The 26,837-nt window shown below is 46.2% G+C and overlaps 1 protein-coding gene and 1 long non-coding RNA gene across 3 annotated transcripts; both read right to left on the reverse strand.

The window, feature by feature from the left end:
- Window positions 1-10,050: 10,050 nt before the first annotated feature.
- LOC118380822 (DNA-binding death effector domain-containing protein 2-like) lies at window positions 10,051-25,645 on the reverse strand. Of its 2 annotated transcripts, XR_004824942.2 has the most exons (10): window positions 25,426-25,645; window positions 24,275-25,195; window positions 23,908-24,026; window positions 22,990-23,751; window positions 21,763-22,286; window positions 21,470-21,598; window positions 21,198-21,344; window positions 12,203-12,590; window positions 11,879-11,991; window positions 10,051-11,763 (listed from the first exon to the last, which is right to left on the reverse strand). XR_004824942.2 is itself a non-coding variant. In XM_035767793.2 (6 exons), exons 2-6 carry the CDS (start codon window positions 22,247-22,249, stop codon window positions 11,757-11,759), a joined length of 1,158 nt encoding a protein of 385 aa, XP_035623686.2. In that variant the 5' UTR covers window positions 22,250-22,286; window positions 22,990-23,488; the 3' UTR covers window positions 10,051-11,756. The 2 variants fall into 2 exon arrangements, 1 of the variants encoding a protein (XP_035623686.2); XM_035767793.2 differs by lacking the exons at window positions 11,879-11,991; window positions 23,908-24,026; window positions 24,275-25,195; window positions 25,426-25,645 and having other exon boundaries at window positions 22,990-23,488.
- Window positions 15,106-21,191, reverse strand: LOC127914245 (uncharacterized). Its single transcript, XR_008087820.1, has 2 exons — window positions 17,766-21,191; window positions 15,106-16,463 (listed from the first exon to the last, which is right to left on the reverse strand). It is a non-coding gene; the product is annotated as an uncharacterized LOC127914245 (long non-coding RNA).
- Window positions 25,646-26,837: the final 1,192 nt, after the last annotated feature.

The raw sequence follows: 26,837 nt of genomic DNA on the forward strand, positions 1-26,837 counted from the left end.
TGGCACCGCTAGGTTGCTATGCAGTAGCTGACCAGCAGAGCACTTGGCTTCACGCTCTCAAACAGTCACACACAGTATCTGCACAGGTTTGCTTCACACTGTTACAGGGGACCAAAACAGCAGAAGAAGTTGAGCCTTGCGCTTCAACGCTTAGTTGTTGTGGAAATTGACCCACTATGCTGTTTACTTTCTACATCTACGTCATATCGCTGAGTCTACCTTTAACTCAGTTTTTGTAATACATTTCCTCTCTCAGGGAGGAGGATGCAGCTCCGGTCCCTGTGTCTGACACCACCAGAGAACCACCAGAGACCAGGATGTCAAAGAAGAAGAAGACTTTCCCCAGACTACCTGTCACACAGGATGCAGAGAAGTTTCATGATGGCCCAACTGACACCAGTAGGCAAGTCTCAAACATTCTAAATGCTCAGTACTCATTTTTGTTATAAAAAAATCAAATTAACACACCTGACATGCATCTAAACGGATTTCCATTGGTTTAGCCCCAAAACCATCCCAAAGAGAATGTGCCTTTTCCCAACCCTGTGAGTAACAGAGTTACACGATTAAATTAAATGAACAATTCATGATTTGTGAGTGTGACTGCGCATTTGACCACCTCCTTCAGGATGTCTGAGCCAGATCCAGTCCCTCTCTCTGAGCCAGACCCAGTCCCTCTCTATGAGCCAGACCCAGTCCCTCTCTCTGAGAAAGACCTCGTCCCTCTCTCTGAGCAAGACCTAGTCCCTCTCTCTGAGCCAGACCCAGTCCCTCTCTCTGAGCCAGACCCAGTCACTCTCTCTGAGCAAGACCTAGTCCCTCTCTCTGAGCCAGACCCAGTCCCTTTCTCTGAGCCAGACCGAGTCCCTCTCTCTGAGCCAGATCCAGTTCCTTTCTCTGAGCCAGATCCAGTCCCTCTCTCTGAGCCAGACCCAGTACCTCTCTCTGAGCCAGACCCAGTCCCTCTCTCCGAGCCAGACCCAGTCCCTCTTTCTGAGCCAGACCCAGTCCCTCTCTCTGAGCCAGACCCAGTCCCTTTCTCTGAGCCAGACCCAGTCCCTCTCTCTGACCCAGACCCAGTACTTCTCTCTGAGCCAGACCCAGTGCCTCTCTCTGAGCCAGACCCAGTACCTCTCTCTGAGCCAGACCCAGTACCTCTCTCTGAGCCAGACCTAGTGCCTCTCTCTGAGCCAGACCCAGTACCTCTCTCTGAGCCAGACCCATTCCCTCTCTCTGAGCCAGACCTAGTCCCTCTCTCTGAGCCAGACCCAGTCCCTCTCTCTGAGCCAGACCTAGTCCCTCTCTCTGAGCCAGACCCAGTCCCTCTCTCTGAGCCAGACCCAGTCCCTCTCTCTGAGCCAGACCTAGTCCCTCTCTCTGAGCCAGACAAGGTCCCTCTCTTTGAGCCAGACCCAGTCCCCCTCTATGAGCCAGACCCAGTCCCTCTCTCTGAGCCAGACCTAGTCCCTCTCTCTGAGCCAGACACAGTCCCTCTCTCTGAGCCAGACAAGGTCCCTCTCTCTGAGCCAGATCCAGTTCCTTTCTCTGAGCCAGATCCAGTCCCTCTCTCTGAGCCAGACCCAGTACCTCTCTCTGAGCCAGACCCAGTCCCTCTCTCCAAGCCAGACCCAGTCCCTCTTTCTGAGCCAGACCCAGTCCCTCTCTCTGAGCCAGACCCAGTCCCTCTCTTTGAGCCAGACCCAGTCCCCCTCTATGAGCCAGACCCAGTCCCTTTCTCTGAGCCAGACCCATTCCCTCTCTCTGAGCCAGACCTAGACCCTCTCTCTGAGCCAGACCCAGTCCCTCTCTCTGAGCCAGACCTAGTCCCTCTCTCTGAGCCAGACCCAGTCCCTCTCTCTGAGCCAGACCCAGTCACTCTCTCTGAGTCAGATCCAGTCCCTTTCTCTGAGCCAGACCCAGTCCCTCTCTCTGACCCAGACCCAGTACTTCTCTCTGAGCCAGATCCAGTCCCTCTCTCTGAGCCAGACCCAGTGCCTCTCTCTGAGCCAGACCCAGTCCCTCTCTCTGAGCCAGACCCAGTGCCTCTCTCTGAGCCAGACCCAGTACCTCTCTCTGAGCCAGACCCAGTACCTCTCTCTGAGCCAGACCCAGTCCCTCTCTCTGAGCCAGATCCAGTACCTCTCTCTGAGCCAGACCCAGTCCCTCTCTCCAAGCCAGACCCAGTCCCTCTTTCTGAGCCAGACCCAGTCCCTCTCTCTGAGCCAGACCCAGTCCCTCTCTTTGAGCCAGACCCAGTCCCCCTCTATGAGCCAGACCCAGTCCCTTTCTCTGAGCCAGACCCATTCCCTCTCTCTGAGCCAGACCTAGACCCTCTCTCTGAGCCAGACCCAGTCCCTCTCTCTGAGCCAGACCTAGTCCCTCTCTCTGAGCCAGACCCAGTCCCTCTCTCTGAGCCAGACCCAGTCACTCTCTCTGAGTCAGATCCAGTCCCTTTCTCTGAGCCAGACCCAGTCCCTCTCTCTGACCCAGACCCAGTACTTCTCTCTGAGCCAGATCCAGTCCCTCTCTCTGAGCCAGACCCAGTGCCTCTCTCTGAGCCAGACCCAGTCCCTCTCTCTGAGCCAGACCCAGTGCCTCTCTCTGAGCCAGACCCAGTACCTCTCTCTGAGCCAGACCCAGTACCTCTCTCTGAGCCAGACCCAGTCCCTCTCTCTGAGCCAGATCCAGTCCCTCTCTCTGAGCCAGACCCATTACCCTCTATGAGCCAGACCCAGTTCCTTTCTCTGAGCCAGACCCAGTCCCTCTCTCTGAGCCAGACCCAGTACTTCTCTCTGAGTCAGATCCAGTTCCTCTCTCTGAGCCAGATCCAGTACTTCTCTCTGAGCCAGATCCAGTCCCTCTCTCTGAGCCAGACCCAGTGCCTCTCTCTGAGCCAGACCCAGTCCCTCTCTCTGAGCCAGACCCAGTGCCTCTCTCTGAGCCAGACCCAGTACCTCTCTCTGAGCCAGACCCAGTACCTCTCTCTGAGCCAGACCCAGTCCCTCTCTCTGAGCCAGATCCAGTCCCTCTCTCTGAGCCAGACCCATTACCCCTCTATGAGCCAGACCCAGTTCCTTTCTCTGAGCCAGACCCAGTCCCTCTCTCTGAGCCAGACCCAGTACTTCTCTCTGAGCCAGATCCAGTCCCTCTCTCTGAGCCAGATCCAGTCCCTCTCTCTGAGCCAGATCCAGTCCCTCTCTCTGAGCCAGACCAAGTTCTTCTCTCTGAGCCAGACCCAGTCCCTCTCTCTGAGCCAGACCCAGTCCCTCTCTCTGAGCCAGACCCATTCACTTTCTCTGAGCCAGACCCAGTCCCTCTCTGAGCCAGACACAGTCCCTTTCTCTGAGCCAGACCCAGTATCTCTCTCTGATCCAGCAGAGACCAGCAAGCCCCAGCAGAAGGCAGGAATCTTCAACCCACCTGCCACAAAGCGACTGAAGAGGACCAGGTCAGGTTACACTTTAGTCATAGTTATTTCATACTGTATTCACGCCATTAGTTAGTTGTATCCCAATTTCTAATTCCACATTGTCAATATTGTTTTCTATTCTAAGATTTTATTTTGTGTCAATTCTACCTCAGAAAGTTGGAGCCAGCCCCAGGCCTTTCTCTGAGCCACCAGAGAGCATGAAGTCAAAGGAAATGGAGATCCCACGTCCACCTGCCACAAAGAGACTTAAGAGGACCAGGTCACTCTCCAGTTCTCATATTATAGTCACACTATTATGTAGTGTTATTATGTGTTATTATGTTATTATGTAGTTGGAGCCAGCCCCTTTCTCTGAACTTCCAGACACCAGGAAGTCAAAGAAGAAGAAAATAATCCTTGGCCCACCTGCCACTCAGCAGGTGAAGAGATCCAGATTTCCTCCCAGCCCCTGGACCACTAACCCAGTGAAGACTAGACGTTGGCCACCTTCAGCCACACCCCCTACCTGTGAGATAGGTGTAACTACATCTACCTTGAGATCGAAGGTAGCGACAAGCCCTACCTTGAAGTCAGGTGTAGTCACATCCTCATCTAGCGGTGAAGCCTTATCCACATCCCCTGAGAGGAAGAAGATGAGGAAGAAGAACAGGAAGAGGGCCAGGTGCTGTCATGACGTTGGCCTCTTTGGGTATTGCAAGCCCATCCCCCTCTCCCTGCCTCCCCCTTTCCTCCTTCAACTAGGTTGCTGTGGTCAGAGAGACATCGTAAATTCCTGAGAATCTCCTCATGGACACACAGTATAGAGAGAGTACATTTTCATGGAGAACAAAGGAAATCTTTCCACCTCACAGAACTTGAGGTACAAACAAATTTCATGTTCTGGAGAAGGTATAAAAGATCAGTGAAGAATCCAGCTACGAACTGGTCCGTTTGTCACAACTTGGGGAAGCTCATGGGAGACGGTGTGGCCACATTACCATAACACTGTTTATATAATAGCCTCAGATATGAGGTTTACATCTAATTGTTGTACAAGATGAATGAGTGAGTATGATACTGTTTGTATAATTGTGTGATATGCAAGACCCAGTCCCTCTCTATGAGCCAGACCCAGTACCTCTCTCTGAGCCAGACCCAGTACCTCTCTCTGAGCCAGACCCAGTACCTCTCTCTGAGCCAGACCCAGTCCCTCTCTCTGAGGTAGACCCAGTGCCTCTCTCTGAGCCAGACCCAGTACCTCTCTCTGAGCCAGACCCAGTCACTCTCTCTGAGTCAGATCCAGTACCTTTCTCTGAGCCAGACCCAGTCCCTTTCTCTGAGCCAGACCCAGTCCCTTTCTCTGAGCCAGACCCAGTCCCTCTCTCTGAGCCAGATCCAGTTCCTTTCTCTGAGCCAGACCCAGTCCCTTTCTCTGAGCCAGACCCAGTCCCTCTCTCTGAGCCAGATCCAGTTCCTTTCTCTGAGCCAGATCCAGTTCCTTTCTCTGAGCCAGACCCAGTACCTCTCTCTGAGCCAGACCCAGTCCCTCTCTCTGAGGTAGACCCAGTGCCTCTCTCTGAGCCAGACCCAGTACCTCTCTCTGAGCCAGACCCAGTCACTCTCTCTGAGTCAGATCCAGTACCTTTCTCTGAGCCAGACCCAGTCCCTTTCTCTGAGCCAGACCCAGTCCCTTTCTCTGAGCCAGACCCAGTCCCTCTCTCTGAGCCAGATCCAGTTCCTTTCTCTGAGCCAGACCCAGTCCCTTTCTCTGAGCCAGACCCAGTCCCTCTCTCTGAGCCAGATCCAGTTCCTTTCTCTGAGCCAGATCCAGTTCCTTTCTCTGAGCCAGACCCAGTACCTCTCTCTGAGCCAGACCCAGTCCCTCTCTCTGAGCCTGAGCCAGACCCAGTCCCTCTTTCTGAGCCAGACCCAGTCCCTCTCTCTGAGCCAGACCCAGTCCCTCTCTCTGAGCCAGACCCAGTACCCTCTATGAGCCAGACCCAGTCCCTTTCTCTGAGCCAGACCCAGTCCCTCTCTCTGAGCCAGACCCAGTACTTCTCTCTGAGCCAGATCCAGTCCCTCTCTCTGAGCCAGATCCAGTTCCTTTCTCTGAGCCAGACCCAGTCCCTCTCTCTGAGCCAGACCCAGTACCTCTCTCTGAGCCAGACCCAGTCCCTCTCTCTGAGCCAGACCCAGTCCCTCTTTCTGAGCCAGACCCAGTCCCTCTCTCTGAGCCAGACCCAGTCCCTCTCTCTGAGCCAGACCCAGTACCCCTCTATGAGCCAGACCCAGTCCCTTTCTCTGAGCCAGACCCAGTCCCTCTCTCTGAGCCAGACCCAGTACTTCTCTCTGAGCCAGATCCAGTCCCTCTCTCTGAGCCAGATCCAGTCCCTCTCTCTGAGCCAGATCCAGTCCCTCTCTCTGAGCCAGACCAAGTTCTTCTCTCTGAGCCAGACCCAGTCCCTCTCTCTGAGCCAGACCCAGTCCCTCTCTCTGAGCCAGACCCATTCACTTTCTCTGAGCCAGACCCAGTCCCTCTCTGAGCCAGACCCAGTCCCTCTCTGAGCAAGACACAGTCCCTTTCTCTGAGCCAGACCCAGTATCTCTCTCTGATCCAGCAGAGACCAGCAAGCCCCAGCAGAAGGCAGGAATCTTCAACCCACCTGCCACAAAGCGACTGAAGAGGACCAGGTCAGGTTACACTTTAGTCATAGTTATTTCATACTGTATTCACGCCATTAGTTAGTTGTATCCCAATTTCTAATTCCACATTGTCAATATTGTTTTCTATTCTAAGATTTTATTTTGTGTCAATTCTACCTCAGAAAGTTGGAGCCAGCCCCAGGCCTTCTCTCTGAGCCACCAGAGAGCATGAAGTCAAAGGAAATGGAGATCCCAGGTCCACCTGCCACAAAGAGACTTAAGAGGACCAGGTCACTCTCCAGTTCTCATATTATAGTCACACTATTATGTAGTGTTATTATGTGTTATTATGTTATTATGTAGTTGGAGCCAGCCCCTTTCTCTGAACTTCCAGACACCAGGAAGTCAAAGAAGAAGAAAATAATCCTTGGCCCACCTGCCACTCAGCAGGTGAAGAGATCCAGATTTCCTCCCAGCCCCTGGACCACTAACCCAGTGAAGACTAGACGTTGGCCACCTTCAGCCACACCCCCTACCTGTGAGATAGGTGTAACTACATCTACCTTGAGATCGAAGGTAGCGACAAGCCCTACCTTGAAGTCAGGTGTAGTCACATCCTCATCTAGCGGTGAAGCCTTATCCACATCCCCTGAGAGGAAGAAGATGAGGAAGAAGAACAGGAAGAGGGCCAGGTGCTGTCATGATGTTTGCCTCTTTGGGTGTTGCAAGCCCATCCCCCTCTCCCTGCCTCCCCCTTTCCTCCTTCAACTAGGTTGCTGTGGTCAGAGAGACATCGTAAATTCCTGAGAATCTCCTCATGGACACACAGTATAGAGAGAGTACATTTTCATGGAGAACAAAGGAAATCTTTCCACCTCACAGAACTTGAGGTACAAACAAATTTCATGTTCTGGAGAAAGTATAAAAGATCGGTGAAGAATCCAGCTACGAACTGGTCCGTTTGTCACAACTTGGGGAAGCTCATGGGAGACGGTGTGGCCACATTACCATAACGCTGTTTATATAATAGCCTCAGATATGAGGTTTACATCTAATTGTTGTAAAATATGAATGAGTGAGTATGATACTGTTTGTATAATTGTGTAATATGATTTTGGACTGTTTAATGAAGAAAAATACAATTCCCTTTTGATTTGAACTAAATCAGAGGACCGCCACTGAGCCCAGTTAGGGTCAGGCCTCCTGGGACAGCCCCTTTTCTGCCATTCTGAATAAAACCCAACTTTGAGAAATTATCAGCAGACCGAGCTTACCTCAATTACGAGATGGCTAAAGGTTGCAGACCATGTTTTTCTCCATTCGGGGAGACAAAGGTTGTAGACCATTGCTGGATTTTTTAACCATACCACGTGGTTAAACTCTTAGACTATCGATACCGACAGAATGAGAACAAGTCTTTGATATTAATTACTAGTCTGCAGCTAGGAAATCGGTATCATTGAACGCGAAGAACGACAACCGCCAAAACACCCATCCTATACCGAATGTCACTCTGAACAATCCCCTCTAACCACAACCGAGAGAGCGAGGGAGAGAAACGGACAATTCTACAAAAGAAATGAACTTTTCACCAGCGATCAAGATGACACACTGAGCGTAAATATATATATTGATTGCAATTGTTCCCGAATGAGTGACCGTTCATGTGCAAAGGATTATCATTTCAATTGTTATAATTATTACTCTGTAGTGACTTAGTCGACCCCCACTTCCCCTTTTGTCTAACAAGTCGCCATGCCGGTTTAGCCCACTCGGGCACATTCTCCTATCATTTCATGTAACCACATTTACCTTTGTTTGTTTATGCATTTCTGTGAATTACTTAGTTAGTAATAAATAAATGATTTAAGACAATTGATGTATGGATGACTCATAGTGAAGACTGGGTTCGTGCAGATTACAACGTTTGGAATGAGACTAACGTGAGGTAAAGTCAATAATTAATTAATTCGAAGACTAATTGATCAGATAAAATATCTGAAAAGTTATTTTAGGAAATGATAACTTTGTAATCTGAATATTTTTCCTTGGTGCCCCGACTTCCTAGTAATTACGGTTACATAATTAATCAGTCTAATCGCATAATAACTAATTACAGAGAATCTTTGATTAAAAACTATGTCTTTAGTTAATGATAGTAAAGACACGACAGTGCAGTGGTGCGGCCCCCCTGAGAGGAAGATGAAGAAGAGGGCGAGGTGCTGCCCTGTCCCGTTGAACAACCCCTTGTCTGTCTGTCGGTTGCAGAGGGCCACCCAGGGCAGGAAGCCCTGTGTGTGGTGTAAACGGGAGAAAGAGTGGATGCAAACCATCTGGCAGTGTGAGGCCTGTCAGGTGGCCCACTGTCTCATACTGGGCAGAAACTGCTTCAGGGCCTGGCACAAGACTCACAAGTGGAACGAGGAAGTCATCTTCAGTCTGTTTTCTTAAATGTTGTCAAATATGTGGGTCTGGAGCCTCAGCATGAGATGTTGGTGGTTTGTGGTCAAAAAGGCCCACTTTCAGTTCCTGGTTCATATTGTGTTCGTAGAATTCAGGCATACATACATTAAATAAGAAATATTTCCTTTGTGTGTTTTTGCAAAAAAAGGAAGTTTGAAAATTTGCTACATTTTATTAAAATCCCTTTTCCTCATGTTGTTTAAGTTGACATATTAAATACATTGTTAAAAAACAAATATGCCTCTTTCATATGTGTGAACTTTGTACATTACTTTACAGTTCTTGTTCTTACAGCTAACTGTGGTCCAAATAGTATCTTTCAATGCTACTTACAAAGACAAGGGAACCCAAAAAAACAACCATGCACAGTGCCTTCAGAAAGTATTCATACCCCTCGACTTATTCCACATTTTGTTGTTACAGCCTGAATTCAAAATGTATTAAATCATTTTCTCACCCATCTACACACAATACCACATAATGACGAAATGTGTTGTACTCTGTGATGTGTTGGATTTTCCCCAAACATAACACTTTGTATTCATGGCAAAGTTAATTTCGTTGCCACTTTTACTTTAGTGCCTTATTTCAAACAGGATGCATGTTTTGGAATATTTGTATTCTGTAATTAATGTTAGTATTGTGGAGTAACTACAATGTACATCCTCAGTTCTCCTATCCCAGACATTAAACTCAGTAACTGTTATAAAGTCACCATTGGCCTCATGGTAAAATCCCTGAGTAGTTTCCTTCCTCTCTGGCACCTGAGTTAGGAAGCATCTTTGTAGTGACTGGGTGTATTGATACACCGTCCAAAGTGTAATTAATAACTTCATCATGCTCAAAGGGATATTCAATGTCTGCATTTATTTTTATTTTTTACCCATCTACCCATTGGAAAACCTCCCTGGTCTTTGTGGTTGAATCTCTGCTCAACTGAGGGACCTTACAGATAAATGTATGTGTGTGATGTAGTGATGAGGTAGTCATTCAAAAGTCATGTTAAACACTATTATTGCATTATTCTTTTTTGTTTTACTCCTTAACTTATTTAGGTCTGCCATAATAAAAGGGTTAAATACTTGTGGACAAGACATTTCAGCTTTTCATTTTTAATACATTTGTAAAAACCATTATCCCACTTTGACATTATGGGGTATTGTGTGTAGGCCAGTGATGGGGTATTGTGGGGTATTATGTGTTGGCCAGTGATGGGGTATTGTGGGGTATTGTGTGTTGGCCAGTGATGGGGTATTGTGGGGTATTATGGGGTATTGTGTGTTGGCCAGTGATGGGGTATTGTGGGGTATTATGGGGTATTGTGTGTTGGCCAGTGATGGGGTATTATGGGGTATTGTGTGTTGGCCAGTGATGGGGTATTATGGGGTATTGTGTGTTGGCCAGTGATGGGGTATTGTGGGGTATTATGGGGTATTGTGTGTAGGCCATTTAAAATTCAGGCTGTAACAACAAAATATGGAAATAGTGAAGGGGTGTGAATATGTTCTGAAGGCACATACATCATAGACACAAGAAACCTTTGATAAATCATTTATTTTTATTTGAAATAATTCCAACTTTCCACTGATATATTAAACTAATATACAGCACTTTTGCAGTGCCTAAATAAAAATATCCAGCTACTTAAACAAAAGTTCACCCTAAGTTAATGAACTAGAACACACAGTATTTTTGTTATTTTCTCTTATGGACAATACAAAGCTACACTAACGAATCCATATATCAAAACACAGAAAAAGCAAACACTACTAAGGTTTTCCTGAGTGCCTCCCTCGTCCTCATCCCCGGTCCCATAGGGCTGTGTGAACCAGACACTGTGCTGTAGCAGACCAGGCAGCCTGGTTGTATCAGGGGACTTATCCTCCAGAGGATGAGGCGGCTGTCCAGGAGCTGAAAGGCGGGATGGAGGTGGGGATCCTTCTCCCTCTTCCTCTCTTTCCCCTTCTCCTACCTCTCCCCCTTACTCTTTCTCCTCCCATGGTGGTGGTGGAGAGACAGAGGGGGTTATTGATCCCACTCAGAGGAGTTCAGGCATTAGTTCCACCAGGGTGACTAGACTAGAGACAGACAGCGCTCTGTGAGCCACTAGTGGGGCCTACAAGTCAGGGCTGAGTGGAACTAGGATGTATCCTTCTGATTTTGATCTCCTCTACACCAGTTTTATTGACTGAAGCACTGTCCTGTGCTTCAATTCCAATGGGAAAGGCAGTGGCCTTGCCTTGCTGGAAGCCAGGGTGAGCACAGCCTAGTGTGTGATCCCAGCTGCTGTTCAACAACTTGTGGTGATGAGTTCTCCATGGTTGGCTGAGGATGAGAGGTAATCCCTCCTATCATCTACTGGCATCTGAGATGAGATGGCCACTGACCACAGCTATCAGGCCCTGGGTTAGCATGATTGGACTACCAGTGGCTTGTGATCATGGTGTGTGTATGGACTGGAGTTCTCGAAGGACCAGCTATTTGTCCACTACACTGTCCTCAGGTAGTCTTCCCTTCGCTATCTATTTATAAATCTCTCCCAAAAGGTCAAAACATAATCTTTAGTCATTTCCCCATCATCTCTCCCTCAGTGTCTGAGTGCTGCAGTCTCGCTCATCTTTTCAAAATCATACATTTCAATGGAAACACAAACTAATATTAAGATGGGTGAAGTTCGCCTTGCAGGGCATCTCACACGCTCCTCAAACATAACCAGAGATGCTCAGCATTAGCGCACAGTCTAGTTGGTATCTGGGCTGTCACTGTTAGCAAGAAATGTCTCTTGGCTTCAATGAGTCTTACAGGCAGCGCTGATGGTTCATCGTGTGTATGTTAGATACAGTGGTAGTTTGTGTGTGTGTGTGTGCTACAGTGGAAGTTTAGTTTGTCTCGGTGTGTGTGTGTGTGTGTGTGTGTGTGTGTGTGTGTGTGTGTGTGTGTGTGTGTGTGTGTGTGTGTGTGTGTGTGTGTGTAACAAAGGCAGTCTCTTCCTCAGTGCCGTGAGGGCATCTAGGCTCAGTACAACTTGTGTTATCATTTCCAACCAGAACAGTGTGTCAAGTCTTTTAGTCCAGTTTGCCTTCACTTCAAGTTTGTCTGTTTTCCCTGGGGACTATTCATTCCCCTGACCTAGGAGTGGCTGTATCCTCTATTCTCAGCATGAGAGACTTAAAAAGGAGAGAAAAAAGAAAAATGTTCCTCTTCATATTTTATTCTCCTTTTCATTCCTCTATCCTTGGGCTCATGACCTGCAGAGGGAACATAGTGGAGGACGGTGGTTAGAATTACAACTATTATTCATTGTCTCTGAGGATTCTAGAACTGTTGTGTGAACTGACGTGAGCCGGAAATGATTAACACAACCTCGCACAGCTGCCTGTCTGTCTGTCAGAGCCGAACGTCCATAACCAGCTTTCTCAGGTTGGGTCTAGGGAGTATGACAACGTGAGACCAGGTAGTGTATATGGCTCTGATGCCTGTGGGCAAAGTTTGCCATCTAGTGGTTATTGGTGGCATTACATAGCCATTCCAATTCATGACCACCAGTCAAGTCCACATCTATGACCCCCACCCCCTGTAGCGGTCAGCATGGCCCCAATACATACCACAGAGTAGATAAGTACTTTCATCAACCAGCTTACTAACACAGTATAACAGAACCAGAATGGAGAGAGCATTGAGGCTCACCTGTCTCGTCCCCAGCAGCCGGCCTGTTGTTCCTGTGCGTCCAGCAGCAGTCTGCGACCCTCCTCGTAGTCATCCTGGTCCACACTGATCAGCAGCCGGACCCCCTCACTCCCCGCCGCCCTCCGCAGAGAGTCTGTGATGAACACCCCCTTCAGGGCCTCGAGCAGCGCTCCACTCAGATAGTCCCCCCAGAAGGCCTCCAGGTTGTCCAGCTCAGAGAACTTGATGTCGCAGATGATGGAGCCCAGGTCGCGGGCGCGCAGCACGGAGGTGGCACGACTGAACAGCTCAAACTGCCGCTCCAGGGGCTGCTGCTTGTCCGAGGAGACGCTGCCGCGCAGAGCCGACTCATGCTCCCAGTATTCTGCTCGCACACGCAGACGAATGTCTGCAGGGAGGGGGGAGGGTGAGGAGAGGAGAAGGAGGGAGGTAGGGGAAGAGTGAAGGGAGGAAAGGGGACAGAGAGAAAGAGAGAGCGCAGAGGAATGGGTAGAAGAGGGAGGGTGGTGGAGGGGAAGATGTAGGGGAGGAGAGAAGAGTGGTAGATGTAGAGTAGGAAACGGAGGTGGCAAACGAGGTGAAACAATAAAAAAGGGACAGAGGAAAATGGTGGAAGCAGGAGATTGAGTGGGGTGAGATATCATGTACACATGAGAGTGAAAATCAAATAGGAGGAGGGTGGGATCATTTAGTCAGAACAAAGGGAAGAGAGGTGGAGGGACAAAAACACAAAAGAAAATGATAAGAAAACTTTTCAAATAAAGCCGTAATCACAGAATATTATACCCAAAAACTGTCAAGAACAGGCTATGGGAGGGTTGATAGACAAGTGCCAAAGTAAAGAATAGTTAAGGGGAGCCTACTACATTCAACAGGACTGTATCTGACATTAAACTAGTGATTAGAGTAGGATACCACATAGAAATACTTACTGGTGTAGGACACTGCTGTATCATTAACTACAGTTGATAACAAAAGTCTGTCTTTAAGAGTGATACAGGTGAGGCAGAACTGAAGACAGCTGTGGAGCACAGAGGTGAATGTAATACCAACCAGGCCGTCTACCATCACTAACCTGACAGTGGGAACAAATATGACCTGTTCGGGTCCAGAAGAGCATCACTGAGGATTTACTGTATGACTAAACAGATCGATTTTTCACAACACCCACTAAAAAAAGCTGTTGTTGTAGTACTAGAGTGAAATCAGAGGATGGATAACAAGCATATTCATCAGGGAAGAACACCACCACACCAATCTGTACAGTTCTAATAGTCCACCCCCATCATTATTCACCCAGGAGATTTCAGCCAGGCACTGTAATCTACACAAAACCTCTACACACTGAAAGCTAGAGCTAGGACTATGTAATCCATTTCTCTGAGTAATTACAAAGCTTGTTACACTGTACTTACAGTAATAATTAGTTATAGGTGGCACAAAACAGGCATAAATAAAATGCTACTTGTTGTGAGGGTTGTAGGATTTTGTTAGGTCACTCTTTAACACTGCAAACAGCCCTTGGGATGGATAGCAACCTTTCAGTGACATGTTTTTGTTCTGTTTCAGCAACAGGATAATTAGCGGTCATGCAGCAACAGCACAGTGAGAAGGGTCAGGAGATACATACTGTACTGAGCAAAGGCAAGCAGACCTCTGTCTCATCCTCCTCTACTGCCATTATTCACCAAGCGCCCAGCAGAACCAGCGTCCTTCCGACTTTGCTGCAACAAAAAATCCAAACCTTCCCAGTCCCACACTACCCCACCCTACTAGAGATGTGCATAGATTGGCAAACTTTGTTTGAGATACATTAGTTTCACGGCAACATGTTAGCACCAAACTAAAAAATATATATTAAAATTAGAATATTCTTGTCAAAGAATGTTTGTCGCCAACATGGAGGATAGTTTGTCAAACTGTATATCTGGATTTACCCCACCCACCTTGCCCTCCCTAACTTGATGTAACAGAAAATGGAGGAGCGATAAAGAGTAGAGCTGGATTTAAAGAGAGAGAGAGAGAAGGAATATGGAACGGAAAGGGCAGAAAGGGGGGGACCAGAGGTCCAAAAACTCACATTGAAAATTAGACCACAGTCTTATCTCTCAAAACACCTGTGGATGTGAATAAGAGGGAAAGCTATGTGTAGTACCATACACAGGGAACCGGGTACCTACACATACCTTGGTCTCTGAAGACACAGAGACAAGTTTGGGTAAAGGAGAAACGGACAAATAGTTGCTTTCTCTAACGAGGACACAAGAAATAGAACCAGACAATTTAAACTGTAATGTTGTACCAAATGAACCAGGGACATGACTGTGCCTTAGAATGTGAGATTAATTTGAGTTCTTTGTCTCCATCCACATTATTGTTCAGGCCCATGGGGGACAGCCTCTGGAGGGGGCAGCGTTGTAAAATGCCAACATTAGAAATGCAAATGTTCAATTGATTATGAATTTCTTAACATTTGTAAGAGAGAAAACCAAAACACTGGATCCTTCTTTCTTTGCTTCATAAGGTTGTAATGAGGAGGCAATACAAACACATACCACTTGGACCGTCAGGGAGGTTAGATGGCAGGTAGCCTAGTGGTTAGAGCGTTGGACTAGTAACCCAAAGGTTGCAAGATTGAATCCCCGAGCTGACAAGGTACAAATCTGTCGTTCTGTCCCTGAACAGGCAGTCATTGAAAATAAGAATGTGTTCTTAACTGACTTGCCTAGTTAAATAAAGGTAAAACAACACAGTGTACCAAACATGTATCTTAAGATCAACTGCAAGTAGATTTGTAGATAGCTAAAATATGTGTTATATCACATCAGGCCAAATATGATAATCATGATCATATTTCATGAAGGTCAACTGTTAGTTTGCACACAAAGAAATCGGATACAGAAGGTGTTTAGAATTTTTTTTTTCTTCTTCCAGAAGGCAAAGTTATGGTACAAGGAACATTTCTGTCTCTATTGATACAGCAGCTCTTAGGACATTTGTCAATGAGGTTGATAGAGAACAGTAGGACGCATACAGTCCCGAAAATCCACACAGCCCCATAATCTGACATGTTGTGAAAAATAGTTGAAGGGTTGCCTTCCCTCACCACTACTCCAATGTCTCACCAACATCTCCACATTGTTACTCTGGGGAGATGTTTCTGCATGTCAAATCATGGACCATTTCAGGAAATACAGATACCTCTCATCTAAAATTGTCAATTTGGGGGCATTTCGTATCATAAAATACATAGTTTGTCCCTAAGGCAATGTTTCCAAACTCGATCCAGGGGACCCTAAGGGGTGCACGTTTTGGTTTTTGACCAAGCACTATACAGCTGACACAAATAATCAAAGCTTGATGATTAGTTGCTTATTTGAATCAGCTGTGTAGTGCTAGGGCAGAAACCTACATGTGCACCCAGGGGGGGCCCCAGGACCCAGTTTGGGAAACCCTGCTCTAGGGGATACATTTATCTCTCCCTGCCAGCAGGGTGTCAAATCAGCTAAAACAGGATGTGCAGCTGACAAGGCACAGTACTGCTCTGAGAGGAAACTGAAAGTCAGCTTCAAGCTAATAACATCTGAAAGTTACCAGGACTGCATAATACCCCTGTTAATTGTCGATATGGTAAAACATGTCAGATAAATAATAAACTGAGTAAAACTGTAACAATTGTGCACTTTTGCAATGTACAAGTCTAGCGACATGGGTCATATACTGTGTGGGGACTGTGACGTCAACACCTACTACACAATGTCCCCATACTTCTAAATGACTGCTCCTTCCTACCTACTTGTGAAAAACGGACTTGCTGAGAGCACCAGGAAAGGAAGGCCCTTAAAAACAATGGGAACATAGTGATTTTGTTAAGGTTACAGAGTCCTTTACACTTCATCAGAGACAGATAGATCCATTTAGACAGAACATTAGGAGGCACAACTTTCATTTTCTCCCTTTAAAACAAGGAGTTGGTTAGGTTCTCCATTCACCCCACAGAAAAGTACCCATTTACGAGGAGTCACTTGGTGCGAAGAGCTTCAACTCTTTATCGATCCGTTTTTCTGCTGAACGACAGACCAAGAGAGGGAGGGAGGGAGGGGTAGAGAGAGACAGGTAGAGAGACCTCTCTCTATTCCCCTTTGACCAAAGCTCTTTCTTTTTTTGGTTTGTGTGGTTTGAGCGTTTAGTGTTCGTTCTCTCCCTCTCAGTGTGTGTGAGAGGATGTTTTTTCCTGACACACGAGTCGGTCTGTTTTGAACTGCGAACATAGAGAAAGGAGAGAAAGAGAGAGAAAGAGACAAGCACAATTGGATTGGATATCTGTCAATTTGGTTGTTTCTCAAGATCAAGCAGGCAAGCTTAACACTGGTTCAAAGGCAATCACTTGGAGTTTGAATTGTTTTTGATGCCTCCAAGTCCATTGTATAACATTACGGCTTACGTGGACTGTTTTACGTCGCTTCTAAATTGTAAGTTACAGTTTGGCATAAGAAATTGTAACCACAAATAACTGAAATACTGTAACTGAAACGCTTGAACTGAGAAAAGGAACTGATTATGTGAAAACAAACTGACTGGTAAGATAGAGGTAGTAATGGGTTTGGTCTGAATGCTGTGAGGCAGCATTGGACCGGACTGCCCCATCTATCTCTGCTCCCCACACTGGGAGCTCATTCAGGGGTCAGAGATGAGATACAGCATGCGGTTACACAGCCCTTAACACAACACTGTTGGGTCATTTTCCTCAGAACTGCTCGAGCAAAGGTTCCAGAGAAGCTGTCGGCGGCCATGTTATGTTCATATAAAGATAGAATTCGAGTTCAGACTGACAAGAGGACTGAGATCAATGGATCTCTGAGACCAGTTTGACATTTTTAAATTGAGATTCCAGAATGGTTTTGGTCTTTTTTTGTTTTAGTAAACCAGAATCAGTTCGGTTGTTTGAATTCTGAGAAAGGTATTTGTGATCACTGACCAGAGGTATCTACTGAAGTTGATGCCACAAGAACCACTGGGACTCAGTTAAAAGGCTCCATTTTGATGGCTGCTTTAGAAGAGTAGTTTACCCCAAAACTAAAGTAAATCAGATGTTTTCAGTATGCATGTAGTGGGATATACACCAGACTAGACAGTGTGGAATATGCACTCAGTTATCACTTTTGAGGAAAACATCTGTCAAACTTTGGCTTTGAAGTGAACTACCCCTTTAAGAAAAATGTTCACGTCAGTTTGAGCTTTGAGTCATTTGGAGTCAGAGCATGGTATTCAGAAGAGGGGTCAGGTTCAAGGTCGCATTACGGTGATTAAGAAACTTCTGGAATATTCTATGCATATTTCCGAGGACACTTTGGTCAGTTCTGTGAAACACTGAGGCCAACACCCCTCTTTAGAGTAATAGACACAAAAAAAAAATCATGGAACATTCCAGAACACTTTGTGGAGAGCACACTTTTTTTCTGAATGGGGTAAGGAGGAACAGGATAGCTAGAATAATACACAGGCATTGAACACAGAGCATAGTGGCAGCCCCCCCTCGTTCTGAGGGGGAGGGCCTCTTTACCTTGGGCATCGGGCCAGACTGACGAAAGAGAGAGCGACTGAGGTGAGCACACACTGCCGATCGTACGGACAGAGTGAAAGGCCAGACCAGACTTTTTTTTTTTGTCCAGCCTTTCTCTCCGCTCTCTAGGTCCGCTCTCTAGGTTACTCGATCTGAGTCACAATCCTGAGTCAACCTGGTGGGGATCAAATGCGGAGTCAAGACAGCAACATGTTCAGAGGCAAAGCAACAACACTGTGTATGGTACATGGCTGGGACTGTGAGGGCAAGGCTACTGCAGAGGGCAAGGGGCAGGTATCCCTCGGTAGATTGTTTAGGGTTGGATCACAGGGCACTTAGTGCAGTTGATTTAGAGAAGGCTGTTCTGATCGACGGGGACAAAATGGCACATTTCAAAAGGGTTGCAGTGTTATGTTTGAGCGCTACGAAGTCAGTGTAAAATCATAAACATATTTGTCTCCCTGAAGAAGAGACTTCAAGGATTGTGAAAAGTTGTTGAAATCAGATCATGTTGATAAATAAGCAGTATTACTCATCAGTATGTGTCAGGCTGTGGGAGTGGCTGTGTCTGGGATAGCCACAATACGAGGGGTTAGTTGGCTGTCAGGTAGGCTAGTTACAGCAACAGAACTGGAAGGGCTAAGGGCCTATTGACCTGGGCCCGGTTTCCTGATAACGATTGAACTTAGGCTTACGAGTGTTTTAATGATGCATCTTTCCTATAACGGCCAAAGATGTAACATGTGTTTGCCAAAACACCATGTAGAGAGAACGGTCGCTAAGCGCGTCGTTGTGGCTTGTGTCAATACTGACAGGATCGAAAGAAAAGCAACGCTGCTCTCGGATCAGCTCTTTCTCCATTCAAATCTTACCTTAAAATCCAAATTATTCCACAATACTGAAGACCGATCAGCTCCTAGAAGCTTATCACCTATGGCTTCCAATATTTATGAGGCTGATTCTAATCATTACCCTGTAATAATGCACCAAATCACGATATGGCACATTATTGCACACATTAGGCTGCACAGCATGAAATAAATACAGACAAATTACAGACTGTAGCCTACAAGTACAGTAGCAAAATAGAACTCAATGATTCAAATAGCCATTTAGCCTACTGTATATATATTTTAATGTACACATCTGTTTTAATTTCAAGCATCTTTTTATATGCTGCTTGTTTGTATCAATTGCAAAGACATTGCCAACTTGTATTTGTTGTCTGAAGTGATCAGTGGTCACAGAGGCGGAGAAGCCATGTGATTCTATGTTTAGCGGAGCTCTTCTGTGTGTAAAGTGACGCGGGAGGGCAAAAGAAAAAGCATCTAAAGACCCACTTAGCTGTTCTATGAGTGGTCTGAGACAGGCGTTAGATTACAAGTGTTACGTTAATAACGAAGGTTTTGGGAAACAGCTCTGATATTTAATAATGCCACAACGAAGGTTCTAACAAACTTAGCTTTAAGATGCTTTTGGGAAACCGGACCCTGGTCTAGGAAGATGTCAGCAAGTGTGAGGCTATCAATTCAACTTATATGTTCAGTACACATTCAGAAATTCAGCGGGACTTTCTCTAAACTTTATGTTAGGGATCGGAGAAGACAGACAGTACTACCAACATAAGAGACAGGAGACCTACCAGGCAGGGTTCTTAAGAACAGGAGCTGAAAAAAAACTGGGTAAGAGAGAGAGAGGGAGATACGTGGGGGAGATGAAAAGTGAGAGAAGGAAAAGAAAAATGGAGAAAGGGATAGGAATCTCTCTTTTTGGAACACCAGCAGTAGTTATGTAGCCTGGATACCAGCCTGTTTGAGATATCATTCCACTCGTTGTCATGCCAAATGAGTGACAAGGAGTGGCATGATCACACAAGCAGATCTGGGACCAGGCTAGTAGTTATGCTATATGAAGAAGAAAGATGAGCTCGGCTGACAAGCGTATAGCAGACGTATAAGTGAAAGACAGGTGGTTTACTGTCTTCTACACTCTTACTGTCCTTCCCCTGGGCCTCAGTCTGGACCACAGGCTAGTTATTACGAGGCAGCATTCCAACCATGTGGCAGCTATAGTATGTAGATCTAAAGCATACATTTTCCCCACAAGTATTGTCACAAAAGAGCAAGGCAGCGTAACATTATTTTTGTCTGCACAGAACAGACTAAATTGCTCTGTTTAATGAGCTTGTGGGTTGATGCCGAAACGTCCCATTAAAACATAACACGCTTGTAAATCTAAGGTTGAATGCCACATTGAAATGCCATGTCCTACTACTACACAAAGCCTGCTGTGCTGTGTGGAGCTCAGACAGAAACGCTGACTCACACTGCTGTGCATTGGGTGTGTGAATTCCTCTCAGGGTACATCTCAATAGCCCAAAGAGGCTTCCTTCCATTGTTTCCTTCCCTTTATCAGAATGGCCAGGATAGGTAAAAGGCAAGTAATAAGGCTGGACATAGGCATAGTATATTTGATAGATGGAAGTTGTAGGCGAGCCAACCCAATTCCCCTATGTGCTAAGGTCATCATGAAACAGAACAGATACATTTCATTTCATTCCGTTTCAGGTTATTGTTTTTTGCTTGGCCGTGCAAGCAGACTATCCTTGTGTGGACGTCTACAGAATCCCTCCATTGTGAGGATGTTAGTGTGGCAGGAAGCACACAATCAAAGACCCCAGGAGTGTGTAAAACGCTGTCTGAAACCCTGGTGATAATGTTTGAGTGTGAGACACTTTGACCACCACAGAGAGCATATGATGACCAGGTTGAGGGGTTAAGTCAGGTCAAACACAGCCAGTCAGTATGGGTTGTATATTTACTGATGAGCGGTCACTCATTCACACATGCTCTGCTCTGACAGTATTGTTACAGCACAGCCCACTCAGTCCAACATGCCTGCAGGGTAGTATTGATCTCCCAGGAGGCCCATGCAAACCATTCTCAAACCAGCAACGGTGGGACGGTCAACTTATGGTCAGGGTATAAGCTGAGCAGAGGGAGCAAACTGAAGTCGTTATCTTATGTGAGGACATGAACACGGCACTGGCTGGATTTAAGGTTGCTTGATATGGGTATTTTAAGTTTAAACTTACTGGTGAAACAAGGTGGTGACTGGGACATTCTGATATGGCAGAGATTTGTAGTATCATCACTGTTAAGGGCTGTTGGGGTGATGGTGCTTACAGCTTCTCATTAGAAGTGAGATAGAAAATGGATGTAACCCAGAGAGAGAGAGACTCAGACACATGTATAATGGCAAGAGAGGAACCCAGAGAGAGAGAGACTCAGACATGTATAATGGCAAGAGAGGAACCCAGAGAGAGTGTGGTGAATGAGCAAGTGGGTTAAAGAGAGAGATGGAAAGACAATAGAGAAAGAGAGATGGAAGGGAAACTAGAGAAAAAGAGAATGGCATGGAGGCGGGTCTTACCGCAGGTCACTTTCTCAGATATAGGTGGGGGAGGAGTTTCAGGGATGCCCGTTCTTCTCCTGTGGGCAGTGGGCTTGCTGGTCCAGCGGCGGCCTTTACCCCTCTTCTTCCGTAGGGGGGCGGGCGTTGGCCTGGCAGAGTCAACACCTTTTGGACAGACACAAATCCAGCAATGCTTAACTGGTGCAAATCCAGACAATTTCAGAAACAGTTACTGACATTTCTTAGAGACAAGTTCAGGCATGCACAGATTGTACCGGAGTGTAGCTTACCCCCCCTCCATTGCTGGGTGGCGTGTTCGTCATGTGATTCTGTCTGTGCACAGGGGTCAGTCAGTCCAGATGTGCACACCTGTCTTTTGTCCTCTGTCCCGTAGTCCACTCTGAAACGTTCTGGTGATACTGAGAGGTAGATTAAGGTCAGACACTGACACAGCAGAGTGTAGACGGACTGGCAGATAACACACAGCTGGGAGGAGTAGGCCTACAGGTGATTATGACAACATTGTCTCTATTACTGCATGTTGGCTTCCAGTTATGAACAGCACTCTGTTACAGTCCCTTACCTGTCCTCCTTTTCTTGCGGGACACCAAAGGCAGGAGGTCGTGTCGCGTCAGGACTCGCAGCAGCTGCAACAGGGGCTCCAGGTTACCCTCACTGAGGTACCCACGTCTCTCCAGCTCCAGCAGCAGTTCTAGCCCACTCTTGGGCTTGTGGCGGGCAGCGGTAGGGCAGGCCAAAGCAGGAACCTTGGGCTGTAACCGCCGCCAGGCCTCCAGGAGCACTGGGCTGGGGGAGACTCCTTTACTGGCCTCAGGGTCTTCCTCACCGGGCTCGCTGGTCCAGCCAGCTGGGTCCAAGGGGTGCCCTCCAGCCGGATAGGTCTCATCCAAGAGGAACGACAGCACCTCAACGTCTGTCTCTGTCAGTTGAGAACCGACAACTTCAAACATCTCGTGTAGAGAGAGCATCCCATAGTACGTCAGGCACTCAGTCTCGTCCCAGTACAGAGAGTCTCGGAGAGAGTACCTTGGACGACGCATGGTTGCCATTGTTAACAAGCTAGCTGGCTATCCTTTCCCAATGCACCTAGGCCATTGTGATAAGAATAAAGTTAATTAGACAATGTGGGTAGCAATGAACTAACGACTCAAAATGTCAAACTAAACAACAGGACTGGCTAGGTTTATCAGGTTATCAAATAACAAGCCAGACAGCAGCCACAACGCGAATGGACCACGAGATATTGACATGGACAGTTACAGGCTTTAAAATGCAACCAACTGTCTAATAATAACCGATTTTGCGGTGAACACAAAGCTACTTCGTTTTCGTTGTGGCTACGTTGGAGAGCTCGAGATCTCGCCGAGCCACCATACCTTGCAAGTTCAAACTGTGTTGACAGTGCAACAAATTATGTTACGTAACAGACGTTCCACTGCCGGAAGAAAAAAAACTGCACTTTACATTTTAGATTGACAGCCCTTGAAAACTGTCAAAAATAGAGATGGCCCCTCATGCATTGCTACATTTGTCTCGATTTGATAGTAAGCTAGATGGAAACATCAAAATAATTAGTTGCAACTGGATGAACCATTTGGGTAGCTAGCTAGCTAGCTAACGTTAGCTACGAAATTATCGCTAGCTAGCAACAACAACAGCTGACTATACCATGAAGATGTATCAAGACGTTCAAATACATGTAAAGACTAAACATGCGGTTATTCATTGTCAATATAATATTGTTAATCGTTGCAACAAGCTAAATAATATGTTATTTTGTGAAACTCGCCTTCGTTGTTCGACGATGGTCAGTGTTGTCAACACAGCTGGGGTGTATTCATTAGTCAGGTTCGGTTCTAAAACGTTTTGTCTGTTGCAAAACGGAAACCGTTTACTCTCGGAACCAAACGGAAGCAAAAAGAAAAAATGGAACAGAAACTGGGAGGGGTCCAATATAAACTCTAGTTTTAGTTGCAAAACGTTTATCAACAGACAAAACGTTTTGCAACTGAATCAACTAATGAATACGCCTCGTCTCGCACGCAGAGCTTGGCAGTAGAACAACAACAAGCAGTAACCAATCACTGCACTTATTTTTTAGGACGTGTTGGCGAGGAGACGAAGATGATGCTGTAGTCAGAGGCCTACTCATTTTATACATGAAGAACGCGAATGAGACAGTATTGCAGATTCAAAACAGTATAGTGACCTATTAGATCATTTCCCCCAGAATATCTAATAAATATCCTCTCATGTACATGTCGTTTTCACCACTTACTATGACCAGCACCGCTATGCTATTGCCACAAGAAATCAAACCTTATCGTGTATTAATGCTATTTTATTGGAGGATTTTAAGGCTACATATAAATGTGCTCTGTGCATGCGTGTGTCTATATGGCAATGCTGACTATATGAGCGCTGAGCTCCCACAGATCCATCCGGACATGATGCTGCAGGTCTCTTCTCCAGCTCCGAGAAGGGTTGGTCTCTCTGATGGTGGAGGCACACACTGTCTCCCCTCGCATTCACAGCACTGGGCTCTTTCTACCTGGGAGAGTCCACAGAGATACATTGATTTTCTATACATCCAATGGCCATAATCTATGCGTATTATATCCTGTATTATTACAAGAGTAAAGATTGTTTTGGGGCCCAACCACCTTGCACCATAGATTTAACCCACCTCCAATACAATGTATCTCACCTGTTCCTCTGGACTAATGACCACCAGGTCTCCGCCCTGTTGAACAGTCAACTCGACCGCTGCTCCAGCTCCTCCTCAGTGGAGAAGAAGTAACACCCGGAAGAGAAAATCTTCCAGCCCTTAAGACAAGGTTTGTGAGGTGATGATGTACACAAACACTTCCACACGCGCACAGACACACACACATAAGAACACATTCATGCACGTTGCACACACACACATACAGAAACAAGCATACACAGACAATAACATATACATGCACATTTCACAAACACACACATTAACATATTCATGCACATTGCACACAAACACGCAGTATATAGTGCATATAGATGTAGATGGACAGATAAATCAAGACACTGCTGACCTTGGGTGATCTGGTCTCTGAGTGGACAGTGTCGGTCCACAGGCAGGAAGTTGACCAGCTCTGTAGGCATCTTCTGAAGGGAATTCCTTTCCCTCACCGTGACAACAAAGTCTCTGTTCAAAACCTCAGTTTCAAAGAGACTTATGAGATCTAACTGAAGTTGGTTTTTAGTCTCTGCGACCCTCACATGCACTCACCTCAACTGGTCATAACGCTTTGATCACACCAACAGTGTCTTTGTGCAAAATGTTATGCCGCATCATCTGGATATGTTTGCAACAAAAGTTCAACATTTACCTTCCGCTACCATTTCTGCCGAGCCATCGAGGCATACAGTTTGATAATTCCAACGTATGCACCACACAGAACGCACTGCAACTGCCTCTGCAATGCTGGAAGGCAAAAGTAGCATTCCATTGGAAATGAATGTACTTCTGGTGTACCAAAATGCAATGACGCGTTGGTGTGATCGAGGCGTTAAGCTGCACTGATGTTCAGGGGTTGTCTCTGTGACCGTTCCCTGGTTCATGTGGGATCTTTTATCTCTCTGTAGTAGGTTTTTAGATACTGTTGGTTTTTAGATGCTGTCAGGTCTATGTAGTTTTTAAAAAATGTACAATTGGTTGTTGGATGTCAGTAGGCCTTCTTACTCTCTTTCTAATTGGTTATGAGAAGCAGCAAGATTCCTGTGTTGCCTCTCTGACTGGTCCTTGGTTGCGACAAGTTACATGTAGTCTCTCTCCAGTTGGTCCTTAACCACAGCCACATAGCTGTTCATTTTCTGTAGCTTAGCTTGAGTTGAAGTCAAAGCATCATTTTGGATCCAGACCTGGTTCTTGGATGTGAGGACGGTGTCGTAGTTGTCCCTCAGACCCTGAAATGATGCCTTCAGTCAGGTGCAACTGAGAGAAGCTGTGTAATCTGGTGAGATGGACACAAAGTATGAGTGTTAACAATTAGAGTATAGCATACAATCTTAGTATATGCTGCCTTTAAGGTTATAGTTTGGCACAGAGCCCTGTATTTAGATTTTCTAAATACATGGCTCTGGAGTGGCCTATTGTGCCTATTGTGTACTCTTGTAATCATAGACCTGAGATGGTTAGGATTGATAAAAGCAGTGTCCAGGGGCTTGAGGTGTCACTACAGACCCGGGTTCGATCGGGAATCCCATAGGGTGGCGCACAATTGCCCCAGTGTCATCCGGGTTGGGAGAGGGTTTGGTAGGGGGGGCTTTACTTGGCTCATCACGCTTTAGAGACTCCTTGTGGCGGGGCGGGCGCCTGCAGGCTGACTTCGGTCGTCAGTTGAACAGTGTTTCCTCCGACACATGGGTGCTGGTGGCTTCCGGGTTAAGCGGGCAGGTGTTAAAAAGCGCGGTTTGGCGGGTCATGTTTCGGAGGATGTATGACTCGACCTTCGCTTCTCCTGGGCCTGTTGGGGAGTTACAGCGATGAGACAAAATCGTAATTGGATCGCAATTGGATATCACAAAATTGGGGAGAAAAAAGGTGTACATTTAAAAAAAGAAAAAAAGAATAATGCATCATCCAGGGGCAACACTGACCTAATTCAAATAAGAATCATTATACAGGCCATTGTTTGAAAAATCAAGGTAGTCTAGCTGTTAAGCGAGTTGGTCCAGTACCCAAAAGGTTTTATCGGTTCGAATCCTCGAGCCGGCAAGGTGGAAAAATCTGCTGTTCTGCCCGTGAGCAAGGCAATTAACCCCCAACAACTGCTGCCCCTTACAAAAAAATTACTGCGGTTTTGAAAGTGCAGAAAGTGCAGTTCACTGTGGTATTTTGGATGCAGAATAATTGAACTGTAGTTATACAGCACTCACTGCTATTACGTTGCTACATTTCTGCAGTAAAAAGAAAGCTGTTGTTTTGGACGCAGTACTGCACTCTGACTGCAGTCTTTTTTTGAAAAATTCAGTTGAGAATGTAAACATTATATTTTCGAGGACGGGTGAAATAATGTATGTTGAAATGAAAAACCAAACAATTGAAAGCAAAATGTATAGAATTGTAAACAAAGACATCAAAAGCAAAACCCAAATAATTTGTTATAGAGTTTTGCTCTCGCTTTAAAATTATTTGCTTACAAGTTGAGAGCAAAACTCTACGAGAAATGATAAAAAAATATATATTTGAAAACGGATGCAAAAATCGTTTCCGGTTAAACTTTCCCACCAACCAATGCAATTGAATACATTTTGCCTACACTCTTGCCTGCATGTACTACCTTTTGGTTACGCTACTCGTATCTTTGCTTTCGATGTCTGTTTCTTTGCTTTCACTGCCAGTCTTTTCGATTGCAGGTTTTGGCATTATTTTCCGTGAAGGGTGTAAACAATGAGTCTCCATTGGTCCGCTAGTTTTGGAGTGACGGTTGTGACTGTCACCACGGATAAATCCACTATAATTGAACATTTCAATAAGCATTTTTCTACGGCTGGCTATGCTTTCAACCTGGCTACCCCTACCCTGGTCAACTGCACTGTACCCCCCACAGCAACTCGCCCGATCCTTCCCCATTTCTCCTTCTCCCAAATCCA

The sequence above is a fragment of the Oncorhynchus keta genome, chromosome 31 (genome assembly GCF_023373465.1).
Source record: "Oncorhynchus keta strain PuntledgeMale-10-30-2019 chromosome 31, Oket_V2, whole genome shotgun sequence".
Taxonomy (NCBI): domain Eukaryota; kingdom Metazoa; phylum Chordata; class Actinopteri; order Salmoniformes; family Salmonidae; genus Oncorhynchus; species Oncorhynchus keta.